Source organism: Echinococcus granulosus, assembly GCF_000524195.1.
Source record: "Echinococcus granulosus chromosome Unknown EG_S00006, whole genome shotgun sequence".
Lineage (NCBI taxonomy): Eukaryota > Metazoa > Platyhelminthes > Cestoda > Cyclophyllidea > Taeniidae > Echinococcus > Echinococcus granulosus.
In genome coordinates this window covers 1,938,090-1,960,067 of record NW_020170386.1, presented here as the reverse complement: position 1 = coordinate 1,960,067, position 21,978 = coordinate 1,938,090, and the positions used below count along the sequence as shown (strand labels likewise).

The following is a 21,978-nucleotide window of genomic DNA, read 5'->3' as shown; positions in this document are numbered from 1 at the left end:
TTGTCGCGCAAATACTTGGTCATTGGCGAGGCATGCGGGGCACTCCAGTTTTAATTTTGAGTAAGTTTCTCCCGAAACATCCCAGTTTTTAAGATCAAAACACTAGACGAGAGCATGGTAAGGACGTCCAGTTTGGGAATATTGAAGCTGGCAAAACAGTAGCCGATGTTATTCGTACGTGTCTGGGTCCTCGAGCAATGCTTAAGATGCTTTTGGATCCAATGGGCAGCATCGTGATGACAAACGATGGCAACGCTATTTTGCGTGAGATAACTGTTGAACACCCAGCGGCTAAATCAATGATTGAAATTGCTAGAACACAAGATGAAGAAGTGGGCGACGGCACAACATCCGTTATTGTTCTTGGTTGGTCTTTCTCCTCTCTATTAATCATTTAGCCGGTGAGGTTCTTTCAGTGGCTGCTCCCTGTCTTGAGAAACAAATTCACCCAACAAAGATCATTACTGCTTTTCGTCAGGCCTTAGAAGATATAACTACGGCGATCGACACTAAGCTTAGGTAACGTCGCTGTTTATTCCTAATCTCCTGCAGCATTCCTGTTGATGTAAACAATCACGAGGCTATGGTTAATCTTGTAAAAAGTTGCGTAGGAACCAAAATAATTAACAAATGGTAAAAACTTTGCCTAACATTCCTAGTCTCAGGGTGGATTTGGCGTCCAAGTTGGCCATAAGTTCCGTGAAGGTTGTTACCATTGTCGACGGCGGTCGGAAGGAAATTGACATAAAGCGATACGCCAAGGTAGAAAAGGTAGGTTGAAGTGCCTTCTATGGACGTTTCTAGATTCCTGGTGGTTCTATTGAGGACTCTTGTGTTCTAGATGGAGTGATGTTTAACAAAGATATTTTACATCCTAAAATGAGGAGGCGTATTGAGAGTCCTCGTATTCTTCTTCTCGATTGTAGTCTGGAGTATAAAAAGGGTGAGAGCCAAACTACCATGGAAATATGCGGTGAGAAGGACTTTACGTAAGTTTTCTTGTTCTTTTATTGTTTAGTCGGGCTCTCGAGATTGAGGAAGAATACATTGGCAAAATTTGTGAGGAGATTATTAGGCACAAACCGGATGTTGTTATTACTGAGAAGGGAGTCAGTGATCTTGCTCAGCACTTTTTGGTTAAGGCGGGAATATCGGTCATTCGCAGGCTTCGTAAAACCGATTGCCTTCGGATTGGGCGATGCTCTGGTGCCACAATTGTTAGCCGCACTGACGAGATCAAGGAGGAGGATATTGGTACTGGTGCTGGCCTATTTGAAGTAAAATTAATTGGCGATGAGTATTTTACGTTCATCACAGGATGTAAGGTTAGTGCATCGTCTTCCCTTTAAGTAGGAACTTGTAGGACCCTAAGGCATGCACTATCCTTCTTCGTGGTGCCAGCAAGGACGTTCTAAATGAAATTGAAAGAAATCTGCAAGATGCTATGTCGGTAGTACGGAGTGCTTTCATGGATCCACGATTAGTCCCTGGTGGCGGAGCACTTGAGATGGCTCTTGCGCAGGAGCTCAGTCAAAAGGCGAAGTCTGCTGTTTCTGGTGTGCAGAAAGTTGCCTACCTGGCTGTAGCTCAAGCATTGGAAGTAATTCCTAGGACTCTGGCCCAAAACTGTGGTGCTAATGTTTTGAAGCAAATAACTGAATTGAGGGCCTACCACGCAATCGATCCTGCAAAAAACTGGACCATGGGAATAAATGGTGAAACAGGACAGTTAGTGGACATGAAAGAACTTGGGGTTTGGGACCCTGTTGCGGTTAAGTCTCAGACCTTCAAAACTGCGATCGAGGTAATACACTGCTCATTTAACTTGTATTTTCAGACGGCCATTTTACTTCTGAGAATTGACGACATCGTGTCTGGAACCAAGAAGGCCGCTGACACTGATTCGAAGCCTTGAAAAGTGTTTTAGCAGTTGTTATTAATAAAGTTTAAGCCTTTTGCATGTCTCCGAATTGACAGCTTTCATCTCAACCCTTGGCTTGGGAACAAATGGTTTCGGTCTTACCGTGTTTGGTGCTTCAATGCTGCAACAAACATTCGTCTGGCTAAGTACTTGGATGCGTCGTTGTTCGATGTTCATGCCCGTGGGATTAGGTAGCGTTTTAGGGTTAGTGGCGTAGGAATCGCTTCAGGTCCTTCGGTTCCAGCCTTGGTGCCCGCGGACGGGCGCGACCGCTTCTCCCGATGAGTTTCGTGTGTAGGCCTTGTGGAAGTAGTGCGAATCATGTTTAGTTCCTCCTTGACCACCATGAGCTTTTAATCCCCGAAGTTGGCTCCAGGGTCACCTTGTCGACGGCAGGTTCGCCACTAAACGGATTGGGCCCCTTTACCGGTGCCTTCTGTCGACTGGACTGTCGTCCAAACGTATCGATCTGGCTAATTGCAAAGCCTTAATCTCAAGCCTAGGTGGTACCGTCCCCACTAGTTGCTCGTAACGATTGGCCTTAAGAGCCATAGGAAAGTACTGAGGCGGACGCATACGAGGAGCAAAGCATGGGAATTTATTTGTAGATAGTCAATGGGAGCAGATGTACGGAAATGATACCTGGAAAACATCAAAGTATAGTGCATACAGACGGCTATGAATATTACAAAGAGAAAACAACGATGGTTAGCTAAATACATTGAGGGGAAGTGTATTTTATTGTTTCAGTACACTTGAATGAGTAGCCCTGAATAGTTGTTACACGATAAAAACGGGGCTCATTGACAAGCACAGATGCATCTTGCTAAGAGGTAAGGGCTGGGGCGACTCAAGTAAATACTTTCATCTTGGAATTTTTCCAAAATCATGAAAATTAGAGGAACCAACTTCCAGAGGAATTGGTATCTCCAAGCAAGATGAAAATAAGATATTTTGTAAAGACAAAAAGAGTTATAACCACAGCACATCACAAGGGACATTGAGAAGTTTTGCTGCGTAAGAAGGTGCGCCTGTGCACGGAAATGAAATCAAGAATCGTCATCAGGTAGGGTGTGTGTCATCAATACAGCTTCTTTGACTCTGCATCCAGGAACTGATGGGCCATTTGAACGACATTCTCACAATACCGATTCTCCCCTAGGGCAAAACGACGCCACTTCCTCTAAAAGTAAAGTCTCTCTGATCAATATACGCATCACACAGCCAAGGTTCCAGAAAAAAAATTCAATGAAAAGAAAGCAATAGTACACCATGAAGTAAAACAACGCAAATAAAACCTAAGATTGATCAAAAAGTGGCAGTTTAGCTTGTTAGCCAATGGAACGTTTATGCACCTACCCCGTATGCTACTTGCAAAATTCGTCTAATAGTGAACTCTGGCTCCTTCTGTACAGGATATGCTAACTTAAAGCTTGAAGCAGAGCTGGTCCGGCGCGAGAGGCTCAAACCTTGCCGGGAGACATTCGTGGCAAATTGTTGAGTTTTCACTGGCGCAATAGGCGTTGTTGCAGCAGCCATTCGATTCCATACTGTCATTTTGGCCATTGACAGAGCGATCGAATCACTAGTAGAAGACTTCGGTTGATTTAAAGGGGTAGCATATGAGAATCGCTGTTTGGGTGATCGGATGTTGGGCGGAACGTTGAATCTCTCAATCTGAAATGGAAAGACTTTCAACAGAGCTGCGGATATAGACGCATTGGTTGAGCGCTGAGTGAAGGACAAAAACAGATATTAAAAATTAACAAAAAGTACCAAGACAAATGCTACCCATAAAATCAAAATAGCATGAGAATTTAAAAAGTAGGCAATAAGTGCCACGATGAGGCGTACAAAAGGGGTTGGTGAAGATTTTTCTGATCCGAAATCGTTATTTCCAAACAACACTCGAGGCCTAAATGAATTGGTCGACTTCGCATTGGTCGCGCCACCGAGATTCCCAAAGCCAGAAGGCGGGCTAGAAAGGTGGAAAGACTTCTGGTCGGACTCGCTAATAGACTTAGAAGGCGTCTGCACCACAAAGAAGTCGTCGCTGGAGGCGAGGTATCTGAATGATGAGGAGACAGGTGAGGACTCGTGACAGGGGTGAGCAAGAGTCTCATCAGTGGGATCGTTAAGAGCGTCGAAGTTGAGGTCTTCAATAGGGGAGAGGGAAGTGGACGAAGTAGAGTTGGACAGACGAGACGATTTCGGTTTATGGGAGAGGGAAAAGTGCGAGTCCAAATGCATTCTCCTCTTAAACGAATGACTGAAGTTTGATTGCAATGGTCTATGTACAAAGGAATAAATAGTCGATACTAACGCAAATGTAAAAAATAAGATAGGATTGCAAAGTTCGAATGATGCAAAACATGTTGAGATTTATCTTACTTGGGAAGTATATCGTTTTCTTGATTATAGGTCGATGCTGGCCCGGACAGTGACGTCCCCTACATAACAAGAAGCGGTGGTAATAGCAGTGAAGTACAGGACGTTTATTAAAACCGACGTAAGTAGGAATCACCGCCCAGAGTAGTAGATGAGGGCGCAACAACTTTAATCACACTTCAACATTGGTCGATGCACAGGTCATCGGATAAGCTGGAAAACCTATGGTGAGGTTAAACCCCGTTATTTGTACAATCTAGAAGCAGGTGTTCACAATTGCCCTTTATTTCATACGCCTTAGTCTAACTAGTGCATTTACAAAGTGTTAGCAAAATTTAAAGCAATGAAACCACGGTACTGTGACAACCCTCGCCTGAAAAGTGCTTTTTTTTAAATCTCAGTATCCACTTCGAATGGAACTTATTACCCGATACACACTAATCCGAGGGCTCGACAAAGCCTTAAAAAATATTTTATCGGGTCACTAAATCAATGCCCGGGTGAGCCCAAACAGTACAGCGTGTGGTAAATCAAGATATGAGCCTTAACTACCAATGATACTCATATTGCTATAGTGCTAAATCGTTGATTCCTACAGTATAAAAACCTGAAAGGAAGGATCATTGGAATAAAGAAGCACTTGCAAACTTGTTTAGACTCAAGTGTTCTCAGTTTGCACGATCTACTAATTGGTAGACTAGCTCACTTGCAAATAGGATGAATTTCAACTACATATTCCCGGCAATTTTTTTAACGACTCCACTTATCTACAACTTTACCGACAATTCTTTCAATTATTTTTTGGTGAAATAGACCAATCAGATACGTATGACTTACTGTTTCGAGCCAAATTTCAGTTTTTCACTCGTCCTCTGTACCAAAAGGTTTTGATAAGCCAACACAACCCCTTTTAGCTATGCCCAACTGCACAGCAATGCGTTGCGGATATAATCCACCTTCATACTGTGACAGCAGGAGACCAAACTTCAAGACACCCCCTTGCCAATCGCTTTTATTTCAACTAATCATCTCAAATGGCTCAGCACTGTTGCAATTACACACTAGTTCTTACCACAATTTCAAGCAGTTTAAGATGTGTCCGTCCCAACGATTGCATTAATGATTTACGCTATCAACAGCCACCTTAGCCTCAGCTCATGTGTGCCACCCAAACAACTTGCAAACGCACTGGGCTTCGTTTTGCTGATACGCAATACGTATTGTAGGATGAATGCTTTGGGAGTATGACTAATTTTAAGCCATTATTAGAAAATTGGACGACAACTCTTAAGGGGACACCCATGAACAAGTACGCACATTCGAAACAGACTCTAGGTATATCGACCCACCTAGGACCTAAAGAAACAGAGAATAAAAAAATGTGCACGAACAAAAGATACAATTAAATAACTAGCTAAGGTAGAAATCAAAGTGATTTCATTTCACATAAAATATGAATCGATTATGAGTGGGCTTACAGATAAGTAAGATATGCTGCACGTGGAGGAAGGTTCGCGGGAGGTGTGCCTTCGAAAGGATTGATTGCGTTTTTCAAGATACGCTCCCGACCTGCCGATATTTACTTGCGCATTTGATCTGATTTAAGACAAACTTTACCATTAATAGGAGAATAAAAAATGGACGTGAAAGGAATATGACAAACGATAAAAACATACCTGACCATATGGCTTAATGAAATTGGACGATAACTACTGGGATTACCATGCTGAAAACGAGGCCATTTAATCCGCAGTTCTGAAGACGAACGCTTTACGACAGGATGTAAGTTATCGGCGATGACCTCCCATTTCGGTACACGTCTGGCAGCTAAGGTGGATAAGGCTTGATTTTCGAGATCTTCAGGCGGGGAATTTTGTTCAAAATTAGAGAGATCGTTAAAACGAACCCTTGTCACATAAAACGGGGACGTGAATTTACAACAATACCTTTGATTTGAACGCAATGACGAACCATTTTGACTATAGTCCAGAATTTGTAAATCGTTCGCGTTCGATACAGGATTAACAAACATATTAAGCATTCTGTACAAAGGTCCACCACACTCAGAGGTAGAATACCAATCCTTTAATACTTAGCAGAAAGCTGGTATGGAAAAAAACCCAAAAATAGCACTATTCAATTAGCCCCACTTAAATTGTCAAATTAGAGCTTCAGCAAAGAAAACTATAACTTGTTAGAGAAAACAAAAGCAATGCAAGTAATGAAGCACGAAAGTTTTGTCGAGAATTACGCAAAAAAAACATGCTAAATGCGATTCATTCCGCGATATTATTGGAAGTAAAACTCCGTATTAGGACACTATTAGTAGAATTTACACCCGATACTATATTCGCTGACGCTGGTAGTTCATAAAAGCAACCACTTTAACAGATCGCAAGTCTGCAAATATTGCATGATTTGATCGAAGATATGAGCCAGTTGTGCAAAAACACGTCTATGATGAGGAACAAACTCCATCCCTAACGGGTAATGCGACCAAGAACGATCCAGCTACTATAACCTAGACTTACTTCCTATAAGTATAACGCAGCTTGACTAATTTGTGCCGTGTTTTGGCTTGTCAATGTAGTAAACCCACACGAACCAACTGGAAAAAACTGCCCGCAAACCATTCAGTTTGCGCAAACAATGCTGAATGGGCATTTGCTGTGTAGTAAAACAAGCACGTTTTTACGACGATTACTGACAAAAAAATTAAATGTTTCTGTTTTAATTAACCAAAAAAAGGTAACAATTTTTAAGCTAGCACTATTACCATTTGGCTCTACAGTCTGCAGTGTGCAGGTTTAGGTGAAAAGGTAATTCTCACCAGAAACTTATGAAAAAATTGAAAGTATGCTTGTGCAGCTTTTTGAGTTCCTAGTACAGCTATTGCTGAAAATATAATGAAAAACTAGGTGAGATGCCGTGAGTATGGTCCAGAAGCCATGCTGAAGAGTTGAGGGATACAACCCTTTGTGACCAAAGTTTCAGAGTGTTTTAACACACAGTCATACAAAACATTAGGTAGCTACAGTTACTTATCCGAAGGGCAAGCAATGTGGGTATACTGTCGGTAGACATTATGTTATTGATCTCTTGTGATCGAATTTATTCCTCATGTTTGTAGCTGAACGAATATCATGTACAATCTTACCATTTGTCACATTTCTGTCATGCATACGTTCTGAAGGAACTATCATGACACTCTATGAAGGTAGCGGTTTGCTGTTTAACGTAATTTTTTGCCTCCCTCCCCCATTCTTTCTCTGGTATTTATTGGTTTACTTGGGCATATCCACAGCGCTAATGAGATATAAAACAAAATCGAACGTTCCCCTGGATTTGTGTCTAGCTTTTCCTTAAACTTTTGGCGTAAATCAGGATTCTTGCACCTCCTTTCGGGAATATCGCCTAAAGGTCACCAGGCAATCTATCATAACAAACTGGTTATTACAGCAATAAAAGTGTAGCAGAAGTTGAGTAAAGCGAACAAAAAGGCTAAGACATGGTCGAAAGACTTTTAGACAATCACAGAAACAAATTTGGAAACAATAGTGAGGACGACCCGTTGGGCGATTTACAGAAGAGACTACCACAATTTGACAAAAGCAGCAATTATGGTCAGGAAAGTTACTCGTGTCGTTGCTGTAGATTACAAATGGCTTTTGAAAGGATGTGAAATTAAAATGTGCTGATAGACTCTGAAATTAGAGGTTAATATTTGCCTGGGAGAGCCTTTGGGCGGGGAGCTGGCCCCGGGGAGACGGATGGGATTAGAGACTGCAATCGATATATCAAATCCCGTGCAAAATTCAACAACTTCAACAGATCATGTTGTTCAGCTCTCTCTAAAAGGTTTTTAAAATGTGTTAGAATTGGTACATTATTGACATATGCTTGCTACACAAGAAGTACTTCCGATCAATGGTTTTTGAGTGCTTTAATCAAAAAGCAAAAACTTGGTATTTAAGTCTGCTCGAAGATCCAGCACAATTACCGCCATATAGAGCATTTATAAACCAACAAAATGGTAAGAATTGACCAATCATTAGTGCCGCTGATTTGACCTTGGATGTTCTAGAGATTTGCAAAACAGCCTAGAAATTCAGAGAATGTATCCAGTGATCCTCATTAAAAGTCGACTTTTATACACTTATCGACACATCACCACCTTTCACTCATGGCAATGAAAGCTCACAATTAGAGGGAGGCACGAACGAGGGGGAAAAGATCTCGTACTTAACATATGGTAAAGTACTTGAAGTATCAAATATGTTTTCACATTTGATAATGAGGCACACTTAGCAATTTCATTGAGCTATCCTTTAGGATGTGCAATGTATTCGTACAAATCTCTAAGAATATTGAGTTTCGTGAAAATTCTTAGGTACAAATGCTCTGGTTTGGTAGGCTTCCTACGTATTTAGTGTTCATTCGTAATATAAGATAATCAGTGGTAAAATTCATTTTGTATGGTCAATTCAACCTTAATCTACTTGCATAACTCTGGATACGAATTGACACCTGGAAAATCTTGAAAAACTCACCATTGTAAAACCGTATAATGTCTGTGTAGTCGAAGCAATAGAAGATAATTATGTCGCGGTAATACTGAATCAGGGCAAATGCAATGAAAATTTCGAAATCTGGGCAGACTAGGCGATAGGAGGTCCAAATCGTTTCCCAGGCAAGGAACACGTCAGAGTACTTAAACTCTACAAGTTTAGAAGGTACGTAGAGTAGCACCGACCCTGCATCCTTGCCCATTTTGATTATTAAAAAGTTAGCTCACCTCGCTTGAAGTCTAAAAGGAGCCATCGGTAGAAATAAAGGTGGGAATTGTCCTCACTTAGGTGCATGTGTTCAGCGAGGACAGGGTCCAAGACCTTAAAAAAGCATTAGCAAAGCACCCCAATCGGTTGACCGAAACTACAGTCAATAGGAGACGAAACCATATTTATCCAACAGCTACATACCATTGGTTGAGAGAAACTATAGACAAATAAAGTTGCACAATAACTGAGAAATGCGAAAAAAAACACATGGAAGCAAATCTAATTGATTTATAAATAGAGAGCAGATATGCTAATGGCAATATCGAAATAGTCGTTGCATTGTTCCGAATCAGGTTTGATAAAGAACTTCCGCATCTTCAGACTGGCCCATTCTAGTTCGGTGCAGCGAGAAGCAACCTGTGCTATGACCCAGCTTTAACAACTGCATCATAAGTCAGTATTGTATTATTTTAAATGAACATGAATGGGTGTGAATACGGCAATAATGACCTACTTCAATAAGACTGCGAAGACTTCCAAACTGTTGGTTAATGAGCGTGCTTCCGGCGGGAGCAAGAATAGACACATTCGGCCGAGCCTTGTGACCATCTGTAGCGTGGCGGTTATTCTCTTCCAGGAGCTGCTGTTTAGTTTTGGGCCGCGTGAACTCGTAGCAGCGATAGGGCGCGTACTCAAAGATAACGGGCTCGAGAAGGTGAGGCAAAACCACCCCCGCAGCTGCCGCAGCCCCCGCGCTCGTAAATGTGGTGCCAGAGGCGAGAGGAAATTTGGAAAGCATTCTCAGCATGAGCTGAGAGAAACAAGCGTAGGTCAGCGCCTCGTCTTCCAGTACCACAAGCAGGGGCGCCAGGAGGTCGCACATACCCTGCACGTACCCCGTCTCCATGTGCTGCCAAACCCAGGTGCACATGATGGTGCGCAGACGGTAGAGGTTGGCTGAGAGGTCGAGGCTCGCCACGCACAGACCCCCCATCAACTGTTCTGACACCGCTTTCTGGGTGCCATCACCATTGGACAGGCCTGCTGGAAAAGTACTCTCATTAATATGCCCACAACCTCAGACATTTCAGATTTTAGTGTTGTCTTGACCTTCTTCATTGTTTTAAATAATTCCTTTCTGGTTTATTCAACCAAAACCTGTTTAAAGGTAAATCGTTTCCTTTCCTAACTTTGCAAAGTGTTGCAAAACTCGCCACAATGAATCAGGTGGAGGAGATACTGTTAGTAATGTGTTGAATTCGAGATACCTTTCCTAATCATTAGCTTACTATCAAGAAACGTACCGTGATTGCAAGGTAGATTTAGAGAAAATGTGAGAGGAGGAACATGCAGCTTGACGTACAATTATCTCAGCTGTCTCTAGTTGCGACTTACCTTTGGAGAAGTAATGGTAGTGACGATCACATCTGGCAACATCCTTGTCGATTCTCTGAATATTTACTGAGAGAGCCTCGAGAACTTCACTCTGTGAAAGGAAAAGTAAAGAGATTCTATAACTATGATTAGCATTTTAACCGAGGCAAATCCTCCTACTTTTAAAGCGAATTATTTATTTGTTTTGAAAACTACACCTTTACGCACTCAATGAACAGACACTCAAATATACTGCCACAAGCTTCGATCCTCAAATAAAACTGCAAAATATGTCCAAATTGTGCTCAAGCTTGTCATTTCTCAAGCACTTCGTTTGAAGTAAGGTACTGTGAGCTCCTAAGATGGGTATAATTGGAATATGTGTACCTTGACTTTATTAGGAACTGTTTATTAAATGATCTATCAATTACATTTTCGGAAGCGAAATGTAGTGCAAAATTAAACATTAAAAGTGTTGGATTCCAGAAAAGTCGGTTTCAAAAATGAAAAAACGGTGCTTTTGCCGCGTGATTTTACATTGTGACGCTAGAACTTCGTTATGAATGAAAACAATGTACTCACATGCACACAGTTTTGCAACAAACTATTTCTTAAGCACTCTATTTCGGCGATGGGTGTTTTGGACTTGACCAACTCACAATACTATGAAGGCGGATATTCAAAAAGTGCTTTTCAGTATATATCTGCGCGCGAAACACCGCAAAAAAGATATGTCGAGGTAATTCACATACCGAGTAGCTAGCTCCCGATGTCTCAGAACGCGAATGCCGAATTTGTTTCCTCTCGCTTGATGGCTGGGTCGGGGTTCGATGGACCTGGTCGTCGGCACACTTAAAAGGTAAAGTGAGCGGGCTAAAGACTTCATCGATGTCGGAGTTATTCTCCTGTGTAATGGCGGAGAAATTTGTATTGCGATTTGTCACCGTAAGACAGTCGAGCGATTGGGGAGAGTTAGGACAGGACTGAGCCCGCGCAATTGCGAGGCGACGCACACGATTCGCCGCTGCCGTGCTCTCCACACCATCGTCGTCGTCTGTTGTTGTCATCGTGCATTCCTCAGTCGCATCGTCTGTCAGGTCGACAGAATTGCCACGACTGCTGCAGCCAGTGCCACCAACTCCACTATTTGCTTTAAGAGCTCTGGACTCATGAGTCCACTTGGGAGGCAAAGGAGGCAGTCTACTGGCTGAATAAAGTGGAAAAGTGAACTTGTTTACTCAGTTAATAAACCGATAAGCTCCTGAACCTCTGTAAAGCTTCTAATCTGATTTAGTTTCAGTATGAGTGATAGGAAGTGGTGACTCCATTTGTCCTGTCGCAAAAAAGTGGTGTACGTTCGGAGCCATCATAATTAATGGACGAGAATTCGAAATAACGTTTCGTGTTTGAATGTCTGAATAGAGCATTTTGGCAGTTAAGATGATCGGCAATAACTACATAACAAACCTTTTGCCAAAGCATAAATGTGAATCTATTTAATCGACTACTCTGATACCGAGTACTTTATTGAAAACACAGGATCATGAATAGAAACTGATAAAAAAATGGGAAGGGGATGCAAATAATCCGTTATTTTTTGTTCAATTGATAATTATCATTAGGAAATGGGTGTACCAGTTAGGCTAAGCAATAAACGCTTTGATAAAGCATTGACATCAACCCACTGATGCGTGTTGAGTTTGCGGGAATGTGTGAACCACCAAGGTTTCCGTTCACTTCACCTGGTTGCCTAGATGCGGGTACAGTCTGGAAGGAAATGGCAAAGCAGCCTATTAGCTTGTAGTCCTCCGCTTGGCGAACAGTGTACTCAATAAAATGCGGCTACCATTAGAAAAAAAGGCATGAAGCCTAAATATGCACACAGCATTGACAACCAGAATTTATATAAGCCGGGTCATTAATGAAGTGTCTTTACACAATTTGAATGATGGGCTAATCGAATTAAAAATCAAAATTACAATGAGTTATTAATTGTCCTTGTTAAATAAGTGCATCTAAGCTACTTCTCCAAATGGTATCTGTCGCGAATCCATCGCCTTGAATCCAAATTGAGTAAAATGAGCATGATATCTGGTCCGAAGGTTCATTCCGGGTAGTGGGATGTATCTACTTAGCCCCCTATGGGACCGGTCGAAAAAGGGAGGACCTGACTCACCACTGTTGAAATGCGGCGTTTAACCTTGTTCCAAGCGTCCGATAATATCTAGGCCATAAAATATCTTCATTTCAGATTAGGTGGTCTTATGTTTCCAGTTCCATAAGTGGAATAACTCAGCAGTAGAAGTATTGTATCAACGCCAGCTGACAGGCAAAAAATCAAGATTGATGTGGCATTTCTAGCTTTAAACAACGGCACTTGATTCAGCTCAAAAGCACTTTTTTCTCAAATAAAAGTCGCGTTTGAAGTGGCACAAGAATTTAGAGGTGGAATTTTACGTATAGCCTCAAATTGATGCTTTAGTAAAAGCCGTTTTTAATAGCTGGTAAATCAGTTACAGAATTGACGTTTCTAAGTAGCTTATTTACGTCCAATTCACTCCTTACATTTTAAACTTATACCACTAGTGGAAATTTCTTCGTAATAGCTTATTTTGCCACCAAAACCCCCAGCTTATGGCAGGAGCTGATGCTCAACCGTGTTGCCTTATTGTAGACATTCCTTCGGGATGAAGTCCCCGTCAATTATGTAGCACTTGAGAACTATGGAGATAATAATCCAATACAAACCAAAATTCAGATATCATGATAGGAGAGGGAGGAAAGGATAGATATGGAGTAAAAACAACGGAACGCTAACACATGAAACCATTTATGCACGTGCTGTTTTTAATGATTTAGTGTACAAGAGGATGAAAACAGCAATCTCAAGTTGTTTTTAATATATTTGCATTAACATGGCTAATAAGACAGAAATTGTGAAGGACTTAGTATTAAAAATCGGCACCGCAAGGAAATCGGTCAATTAGGGAGAGCTGGGACAGGACTGGACTTAAAGTTCTCATATAAAAAGGAAAGTGCTAACTGGAATTGGATTGTAAATCAAATGGTTTTTTAAAAAAAATATCGCTAACATCAACGGTCTGTTTGTCTGAAACGAGTGATTCTCGACAGATGGAGGTGCTGCGCGATCTGATGGCAGCAGCGTTTTGACCAGCTAGCGTCTCCGCCGCAGAGCCGCGTTGACGCTGCTGCTGCTCCTGCTGCAGGATTATAACCTCGGCGGCGAGCCACTCAGACACTGAACGCTCGTAGGCCATGCGGGTGCGTCGGTCTATCTCCTCAATTTCCACCGAGGTCGCGGACCACGGGTAGTGGTTCAGGAGGAACGGCCATACCTGAGAGGCAAGGATCATCTCTTAGCACAAGAGCTGGACACTCGAAATAAAATGTCCATAATTGCACAGACTTATTCATCTTTGCCTTTCCAGTGGAACAGTAACAGGGACAATAAGGACAAAGCTGTTTACCTACAGTGATACCCACCACACTCAATTTGGGGTCAGACATGGACAAATACGCAGGTGGACAATCGTAACCGTAGTTGACACGGTACAAAAGCCACCTCAGCCGGATCTAGTACAATGACCAAATGAACTGAATCTCGCTTGAGTATATTAATGATGCAGCACTACTTAAGTTTAATTATTTATTTTATGAAAGAGATATGCAGTTAAAAAGTGGTGCGACAGACCATTGTATCTGACATGTGTAAAATGTCCTCTAACTCCATGTAAAATTAAAAGACTGTTTCGCCTATCTTGAAAGAAGATAAAATTTAGACGTTAATAGGTGTCTCTCATTGGGATAAACCAGAAACCTGAGTGATCATTCTACACATTGAGACAAGCAGCATTGCAATAAGGAAAGCTGCGTACTTTCGACTCATTACTTATCCACCGACTTAAGAAACCACTATGCTTGCCTTGATTTGCAGCAAACACCACTTTGATACTAATTTTATGAAATCTTTGTCATGAGATAATGAGAAAGGACCTCCTGTGTGAAAGAAGAACAAAGGACTACAAATACTTTGTGCATGTAAACAATATGTGACTACAGACGAGTTGGGATAAGAAAAATGGGTAAACGTTTACATTTTCAGTTGTTCATGGCTGGATGTGAACTTTCACATTGTATAATGAGTTATCTAATTCAAAAATATGTGAGTTTTGAGCATGACCATGAGTGATAACGAAAACCAAAAGAAAAAGTTATACGCTACTAAATTGTATTTATCTTAAAGTGCAGCCCATTTATAATGGATTCTCCGCAGTAACACCCATTTAGATTTCGCTTACACGTGATTAGGGTAACACATAATCATTGTCGCTAAAGCGCTCCCCTATTTCCATTTCGACTACTCAAATGTCACACCATGACTCCAACCAAATCTAAATTTGTTTACTGGTGATTCACTTTCTTCAAGCCTTATCGACACCCACGTGTGCTTAAGTAATTGAAAATGTGTTGAGTCAGATGCAAATGTGCTGATAAAAAAAAGATCATGAGAAACTTTATTTTATCAAAAGTAACCTTAAAAATAATCCCACTTCCCAAGCACTACTCTAGTACAAGAAGCAAATATGACAATGGAGTCAATTGAAATGTGGAAATGGTATTGCAAACGTTATTGCTTGGAAGTGTTAGGGACCACAACATCGGTTTGTCTTCTAACATCCATAAAGCAAAGAAAAGAACTCACTTCCTGACGTAGGGTTGGATCACAGCCGCCAAAGTAAATACGCTCATACAATTTCCGAACGAGTTTATTCTAAATAGTAAAGATGGAGGGATTCGTTACAAATGGCCAACTTGACTAATAATATCCGAAGTCATTAAAGAATTTTGGACTGATTCAACTTAATTGAATCGGCATGAGCACACCAGAGAGGAATCCAACTGCCATCAATGAAACAAGCGGCGTGTGTTGTTAAAGTTTGCAGAAGGCAAATTTACAAAGTACTAGTTGGTTCCACAACACCTTGCCATTAAGGCGGTACTCATCAAGGTCAGCAGAAAAACTTTGCATTGTGTAGAAAATCTGCAAGGATCCTAGAAAATCATCAGGTAACTAAAGTATGATGCTGAGACATTACCAATGCACGCTATGGCTGATAGTTAAGCTAGTTGTTTGCTTTGAGATACCGAGGGTTGTTCAAAATGAGGAAGAAAGGGATTTTTCCCAGAACCCGGAAATTTAATTTGAATATGGGAAACCCAGCTTTCTATGTCTCAAGTTCAGCATAGCAAAGTAGTTAAAATGAAAGTTCTAGATACAAAAATATAGAGGGATAAGTAACTTTAGAAGGGGAAAATATCCACCTTTGCAGTTGGCGTATGGTGCAATTACTCCGCAGATTCGACAATTTTGGTCCGATGGCTGTGACTACAAATACGTCCACATCCCTACTCACCTTTTGCCATTAAAAGGCGTTTGACCACTACACAAGCATTAATCGAAATTGCGTATCAAAATGCGTCCAGAATGTAGTCATCTGAAATTTATTCACATCAACTTAGTAAGCGTTCCGGACATCAAAATGCACAGAAAAGTGTGCTTTGTGCCAACTAAACCTGAAATGTCATTGAAGGTGACTGCTTAAAGTATGCTTTCAATTAGCGACCCTAGGTGGAATAGTTTTACTTTCCCAACTTTTGCGAATTTTTCAAACAGTAAGGGGGATACTTCACACTGACGTATAAAATAGTGATGAGGTTCAGCATCCCGAAGCCAATACCACCCAATCGTGCAACTCTGCAGACCAGAAGTTTCAATAAGTAAAAACGAATAGAGTAAAATTAAGATTTAAAACAGCGAAAATGAGTAGGAAAACTTAGAAGCACCGCAATTTGTGTTAAATGTCTTTAAAATAGGTTAAAGTTGTGATTCCATAAGTCATTTTTTGCTATCAAAGTGCACGCAAAAAAGCCACGACTCCATTCGACGGAGCTCCCATATGCTTCACAAAATAAACAGAAATTCTCCAGACGATTAAAACCTCCAATCACAGAAATCAGAATCAATATATTAAATAGCACGACAAGTAACTTAACCATTTTCTGTCTTTCCTAAAGTAGCATTCATGATTATCGCTACACTGCCGGGGAAAACGGTGGTGTAAGTGTTCCAAACAAATCTTTTCACATTAATAATAACCGCCTACTACGCGCGAACGCGAGTCCAAGGGAATGGTTTAAAACATATTCTGTTTACAAGGAAATACGTATAACAAAGAAGATTACGCTGCAAAATGCAATATGCTCACGACAACAGCGTTAACCAAGGACGGAGAGAAACAACCATCTTCTAATACCTTGAGTTTGAAACCTATTCCGTATTATCTGATAAACTTATTTCGGACAACGACCAAGTTATTGTGCATTTTATGCTACTTTCTTTACACAGACAATAGCGTTAAAAGCATAGCTACATACGAAAACAGTGGGTTTGTCGATAAAACACTACTTTTTAAACCAGAATTTAGCGCTAGAATGGAGACCATAAGTCGCAAATAATGCGGCCAAATCGGTTCTCTTACCTTCCCACCAGAGTGGCGTACATTCCGCCACACTTCTGCTGTCAGAGGTTTGGCATTGAGGGATGGAGGCTTGGGCACCAGATAGCGCGGATAGACCATATTTTTGAGGCGATTTCGAATGAGGTTAACCGAACGTGTATAGGCCAGCCCTTTCATTGAAAAAGAAAATCATAATCAAGATCGGGATATTAAAATAGACCTTCCCCTAATTTTACATAAAATGGCACAAATCTATGCTTTAGAAGGCATGGTATTAATTTATCCCAACAGGTTCGCTTTCAAATCGAGGTTTTAAAGTTCCTGCGTGCATATTCTGTTCCTATGTACAACCACAAACGCAAAGTGATATTGGAAAGATATCAAAAAAATGAAATTGTCCTCTCAATGCTTTTTGGAGGGATTAGAGCAGGATTTTGTGGTTTAAATAATATTTACTCCACATTAAAACCGAATCAAAAACCATGAAAAAACATCTAGCTGTTAAAATATGAGCAGAAATATAACATGGGTTATAGGATGGAGAAACTCTCGATCAACTCATAAAACGTAATGAAGTTGTTAAGGGGCATCGCTCGATGTTTCAGCGATCCAAGTTACCGTTGTTTCTGATTCCCTACCACCACAAACACCTAATTTGTTGGGAGTTGTTTCATACCATCAAATTCCATACCGTACGATCACATCGTAGTCATATACTTTTCTGCAATGATTCATTATAATCGCAAAACGCCTACGAATTCACATTATCATAAGGGAGTTCATATTGATAGTGAGTGCGAAATGTTACGCATCGAGGAAGCACCAACATGCAACGAAACTCACATCCATGGAAGACGCGTGAGAGGATCTGGTGTTGCATTGTTTGATAGGTGGTGGAAAACGCATCCATTGCATTTACGGGAACGTGAGAAAGATTTTCTGTGGGTGTGCTGGACCTGCTGTCAGTAGCAAGATTTTCCATAGATAGCGTCTTGGCTTGCATGCTGTCCCTTAGCGTCGTTGCGAGTAGTCGGAATGCACTCTCTTGTTTCTTAAAGAAACATAAAAATGCACTTCAAAATCATTATCAAAATCTAGAATAATTTCAAACAGCCAAAGCTGTTTGTAATTTTCAGTATAATATAAGTCTACAATGACCTGTGGTACCCGTTTTTGTGGTCCTTATTCTAGAAAAAAAATGAGAAAACCTATAATTGACTACAAAGATCAACAAATGAAATTGCATTAAAAAGACTTGACTACGACTCAATTTTATGACAATATGATTCAGGAATAGCCAAAAATGTGACCACAAAGTATGGCATGAAATGCACGTGGTTGGGTGTGGTATGTTAGAATGATGGCATCAACGCACCCCTACAACGATCCATTGACAACTATTTCGGATGCATTACACGCGCACTGGAAAATATTTTATAGGAGCAGGCTAGCATGTGCTCGTTTAAAATTAAGCGAGGAGACTTTGACAAGATACATAACTGTTGTTACAAGTCGATCCGTGTGCCAATATTCACATTAACATTACGTAATTTCCTGTTCATGGTCAGCTCAATGACATAAGTGCACTCTTCAGCTGTAATACATTACATCTAAGGTATGCAAATATCTCAGTTTGATCCATCCGAAAGCTACATAATCTGTACCATCTGCGTATAATTTGATAAAGTGGCGTTGCCTTGTATATCACCTTACTTTTAGTCAAATAAACTTTGCTTCTGAGGTAATGCATATTTCCAAATATTTACTGTACGCACGAGACAGTATGACAGTCAAATGAGGAGGGGTGTTGGGCTACCTATCGAGTACTGCACAAGTTATTTCACTTGAGGAAAACGAGGTGGATTTTTTGTGCTCACAGGGGCGGGTGGAGTCTCAAATGTGTCGATGAGGAAACAGAATTGGGTCGGAGTTACAGACGACGGTGAGGAGAGCATCTCGCCGTTTGCTCCAGGAGATATAGGCGAAGGACCAGTTTTTGAGGAATCAACTGTAAATAGAGCATATACATGCTGATTAGCACAATACGATAATCAAGAGTAGTGGTTGCAAAATTATTCCCATTTCGAAACCTTCGATTTAATGCTTTTTTTTGCAAAAATATAGTCAAATCACTAAACAACATCATTTTACGTATTCGTCCAAATTGTAGTTCGCAATCTAAACGTTTCCCGAAGTACTTTCCATAAAAGCACTTCGCAAATTGTCGCGAATTTTCCTTTAGTACAAAGATAAAAAAGTATCAATTATGCTTTACTTGAGGTACGCACGACCGAGATCGTACTGTTGTCCTCATACACACGTTGATATAAATCCCACCGTTTTTCCCCCTTTTTATTTTTGTTTACTAATGGACACTTAATATGTGCAACGATCTTTCACTCCAATAAATTCGGTGCTTTTCATAGTGGTAAATTATTGTACTGCATGCCCAGAGTGAACCTAAAAAGTGACAATACAAATTACATTAATTACTTACTATACATTCTGAGCACATCAACATGTTACAGAACCTAAGAGGTAACTGAATACTGTCGTCCAAGACGCCATGTTGGTACTCTCTGCTTCCAGTTCATAACAATGTGTCAGGGAATGAAGGAAAACTCACCGCGAATCCTAAAGAACCTCAATAGATATTATTTGAAAAATATTCTGGACATTTGTGAAGTTTAGACCACCGTAAAGTGAAATGATGTTGGAGAAGAATAGATTACCACTTAAGCTAAATGTCACGATTGGTTTAACTGCTCCCATTACCTCTCAATGACCTCGAAGTTCCTCGAAACTTGTTTCAAAATAGATAATCCGATAGACTTTTACAAATTTCATGCACCCTATCGCGAATAAAACTTGACTAGGCTAGAAGTGACTAATGATGTTTTGTGATGGGATTTGATGACTCCTATCGAATTTTTGAACCCAAACATCTTGGCTTTTAGCTGTAAAGTGACTTACACTGCACCCAATCGGATTCTATTCATCGGAATGCAAAGGAGATAAATTCTGCCAGCTTCACACAAAATGCTGCGATATCAAAGCACAAAACAATACGTTGGAGCTGCCTCGACTCACGCAGTGGAAAACTCACAAGTGCTAAAACACAGAAGCAAACTGTGCGCGAAGCAACTCGACGATTACTTATTGAGGTGTTATTTACGGACCGTTAAGCAAGATTGTCTTTTCTTTGAGATTGGTTATTTCTTAATCATAACCAGGATGGTTGCAAGGCCAATCAGTCGGTGATTCTCGGCAAATTAAGAGACTCCATGAGGCCAATGAGATTTGTGCCTTCTTGCGAACTGCTGACCAATTATTGGGTTTATTAACTCAAACGCGACAGATCAAAGGTTTTATAACTTACGATTCTCGTTCCAGTCAACCTCATCTGTGCGAGGCTTCAGAGACCCTTTGGGTGCCAAATGTGTCTCTAGGCATTGAATGAAGGAGATGACTTGTGAAAAGGCAGGAAAAGTCAAGGGAGGATATTGAACACCGTCCGCCCGTACCAATATTACGGTTCCACTATCAGCATCAGAATCTACAAAGAACCGTGATGAAAAATGAGGGGTTGGGGAAGTCGGATGGCAGAATAGAAAATTCCTGAAGTATTACCATCCTTTGACAAATGTTCCAAGTAAATGCCTGATTTTCCCTTGCGTAAAGCCAAGCCGATAGACTTAGGCTTGATACTCTTTGAAATATGATTCAAACATTTTCTAAATGGATGATCAGGAGTTAAGTGCACGGATTCACTTTGACGGAACAACTGGCTTAAATCACGTGTCGCATAAGTACCGCACATTCCACGACGCATTATATTTGGGTAGGATTTTAAAGGGGAATATTGACTTGGAATATATGCGAATGCCAGTTCATTTTTTAATCACTTTCGATGACCAATATGGAGGGAATTTTATGGATATAAGGCTAGTGTCTAAGTTCGAGCGTTTTGATATGAAGATGAAAAGTTAGTTTTAAAGCCTGTTATACCTCCGATTCATGCTAAATGTTATGAAAGCGAGTCTCTTCACCCACACCTGAAGAAAATGAATTTGTTGTTGTTGGCATTCGCCAATTGACACTAGATGTAAAAGAACATGGAGACACCGTGAGTGGAATCACGCTGGAGACGTTTAACAATAAATCTTTCTTTGCGGAGGCACCTTACCACTAGCTGCGCACCAGCAATAATAGGGGGGGGGGGGGGATCTAAGGGCTGAACTAAGGTCCTCCGTCCCCTTCCCTCCAAGCGTCCTTGAAACCCCGAAACGTGATCTAATAACCGAGTTAGGAGCATATTTCAGCATTAAAATAACCGCTGTGCGTGGTAAATGGTAGTGAAGTTAATCGCATGGACTATCTGATTTCGTTATTCGTTGGCCGATTGACTTCCTTGGTGATCAAAAACGAGTTATAACGAAATAGGTCAATAGGATTTGGAATAAAATCTGAGCATAATTTACACAAAATCTATATATTTAGTGCATACGAAGATTGCTAAATAATTGCATAAACTTTAAGAAACTATATCAGCAGAGAAGGCTATGCAGGTACCATCTTAACAAGAAAGTGGAAGTTCGGTCACGCCTAACAGTAACGCCACATTTGTGATGCATTTGGTGATAATAATCGTGAAATTATTTATATCTGATGCATTTCACGTAACTTAAGCAATCTATCTATTTAACGAACACAACATTAAAGAGACTTCAAGTGCCCCACGATTATTTGTTTATAGAATACAAATGCTTAGATTGTTAGCTAATTATGGCGTCAAACCAGGACCAAGCACACTTATGTAAAACCTAGTGAAACTTCTGATAGATGCCATTTGGGGACAATGCACTACATCTGCATAAGCTGTATAAGTTGCATACGGATTAGCCACGAATAATTCTCCTATTTCACCGTCATTTAGTACTCGAAAATTCTTAGAATATTTAGCAAACCAGTGAATTTT

General features: G+C 40.7%; 2 protein-coding genes across 2 annotated transcripts in view; one reads left to right on the top strand and one right to left on the bottom strand. All coding sequences in view use genetic code 11, as the record gives it.

Moving 5' to 3' along the window:
• Positions 1 to 32: 32 nt before the first annotated feature.
• Positions 33 to 1,915, top strand: EGR_01719 (T-complex protein 1 subunit gamma; the record flags this gene model as incomplete). The annotated part of the gene is made up of 8 exons (XM_024490968.1): positions 33 to 60; positions 94 to 366; positions 399 to 519; positions 553 to 633; positions 660 to 771; positions 805 to 989; positions 1,019 to 1,325; positions 1,364 to 1,915. The coding sequence occupies 8 exons, from the start codon at positions 33 to 35 to the stop codon at positions 1,913 to 1,915; spliced, it is 1,659 nt and encodes a 552-aa protein (XP_024354833.1).
• Positions 1,916 to 2,094: 179 nt separating this feature from the next.
• The window catches only part of EGR_01718 (Small G protein signaling modulator), a gene marked incomplete at both ends in the record, with an annotated part of 30,996 nt that continues 11,112 nt past the window's right edge, over positions 2,095 to 21,978 (bottom strand). The window contains 18 exons of the mRNA XM_024490967.1: positions 2,095 to 2,271; positions 2,304 to 2,390; positions 3,281 to 3,652; positions 3,776 to 4,077; positions 4,313 to 4,371; positions 5,986 to 6,136; positions 8,860 to 9,027; positions 9,105 to 9,198; positions 9,602 to 10,128; positions 10,483 to 10,573; positions 11,214 to 11,668; positions 12,147 to 12,228; positions 13,554 to 13,817; positions 15,185 to 15,253; positions 17,022 to 17,170; positions 17,844 to 18,051; positions 18,878 to 19,008; positions 20,380 to 20,556. Of these exons, the coding sequence (XP_024354832.1) occupies positions 2,095 to 2,271; positions 2,304 to 2,390; positions 3,281 to 3,652; positions 3,776 to 4,077; positions 4,313 to 4,371; positions 5,986 to 6,136; positions 8,860 to 9,027; positions 9,105 to 9,198; positions 9,602 to 10,128; positions 10,483 to 10,573; positions 11,214 to 11,668; positions 12,147 to 12,228; positions 13,554 to 13,817; positions 15,185 to 15,253; positions 17,022 to 17,170; positions 17,844 to 18,051; positions 18,878 to 19,008; positions 20,380 to 20,556 (3,563 nt within the window). The remainder of the gene's footprint in view (positions 2,272 to 2,303; positions 2,391 to 3,280; positions 3,653 to 3,775; positions 4,078 to 4,312; positions 4,372 to 5,985; positions 6,137 to 8,859; positions 9,028 to 9,104; positions 9,199 to 9,601; positions 10,129 to 10,482; positions 10,574 to 11,213; positions 11,669 to 12,146; positions 12,229 to 13,553; positions 13,818 to 15,184; positions 15,254 to 17,021; positions 17,171 to 17,843; positions 18,052 to 18,877; positions 19,009 to 20,379; positions 20,557 to 21,978) is intronic.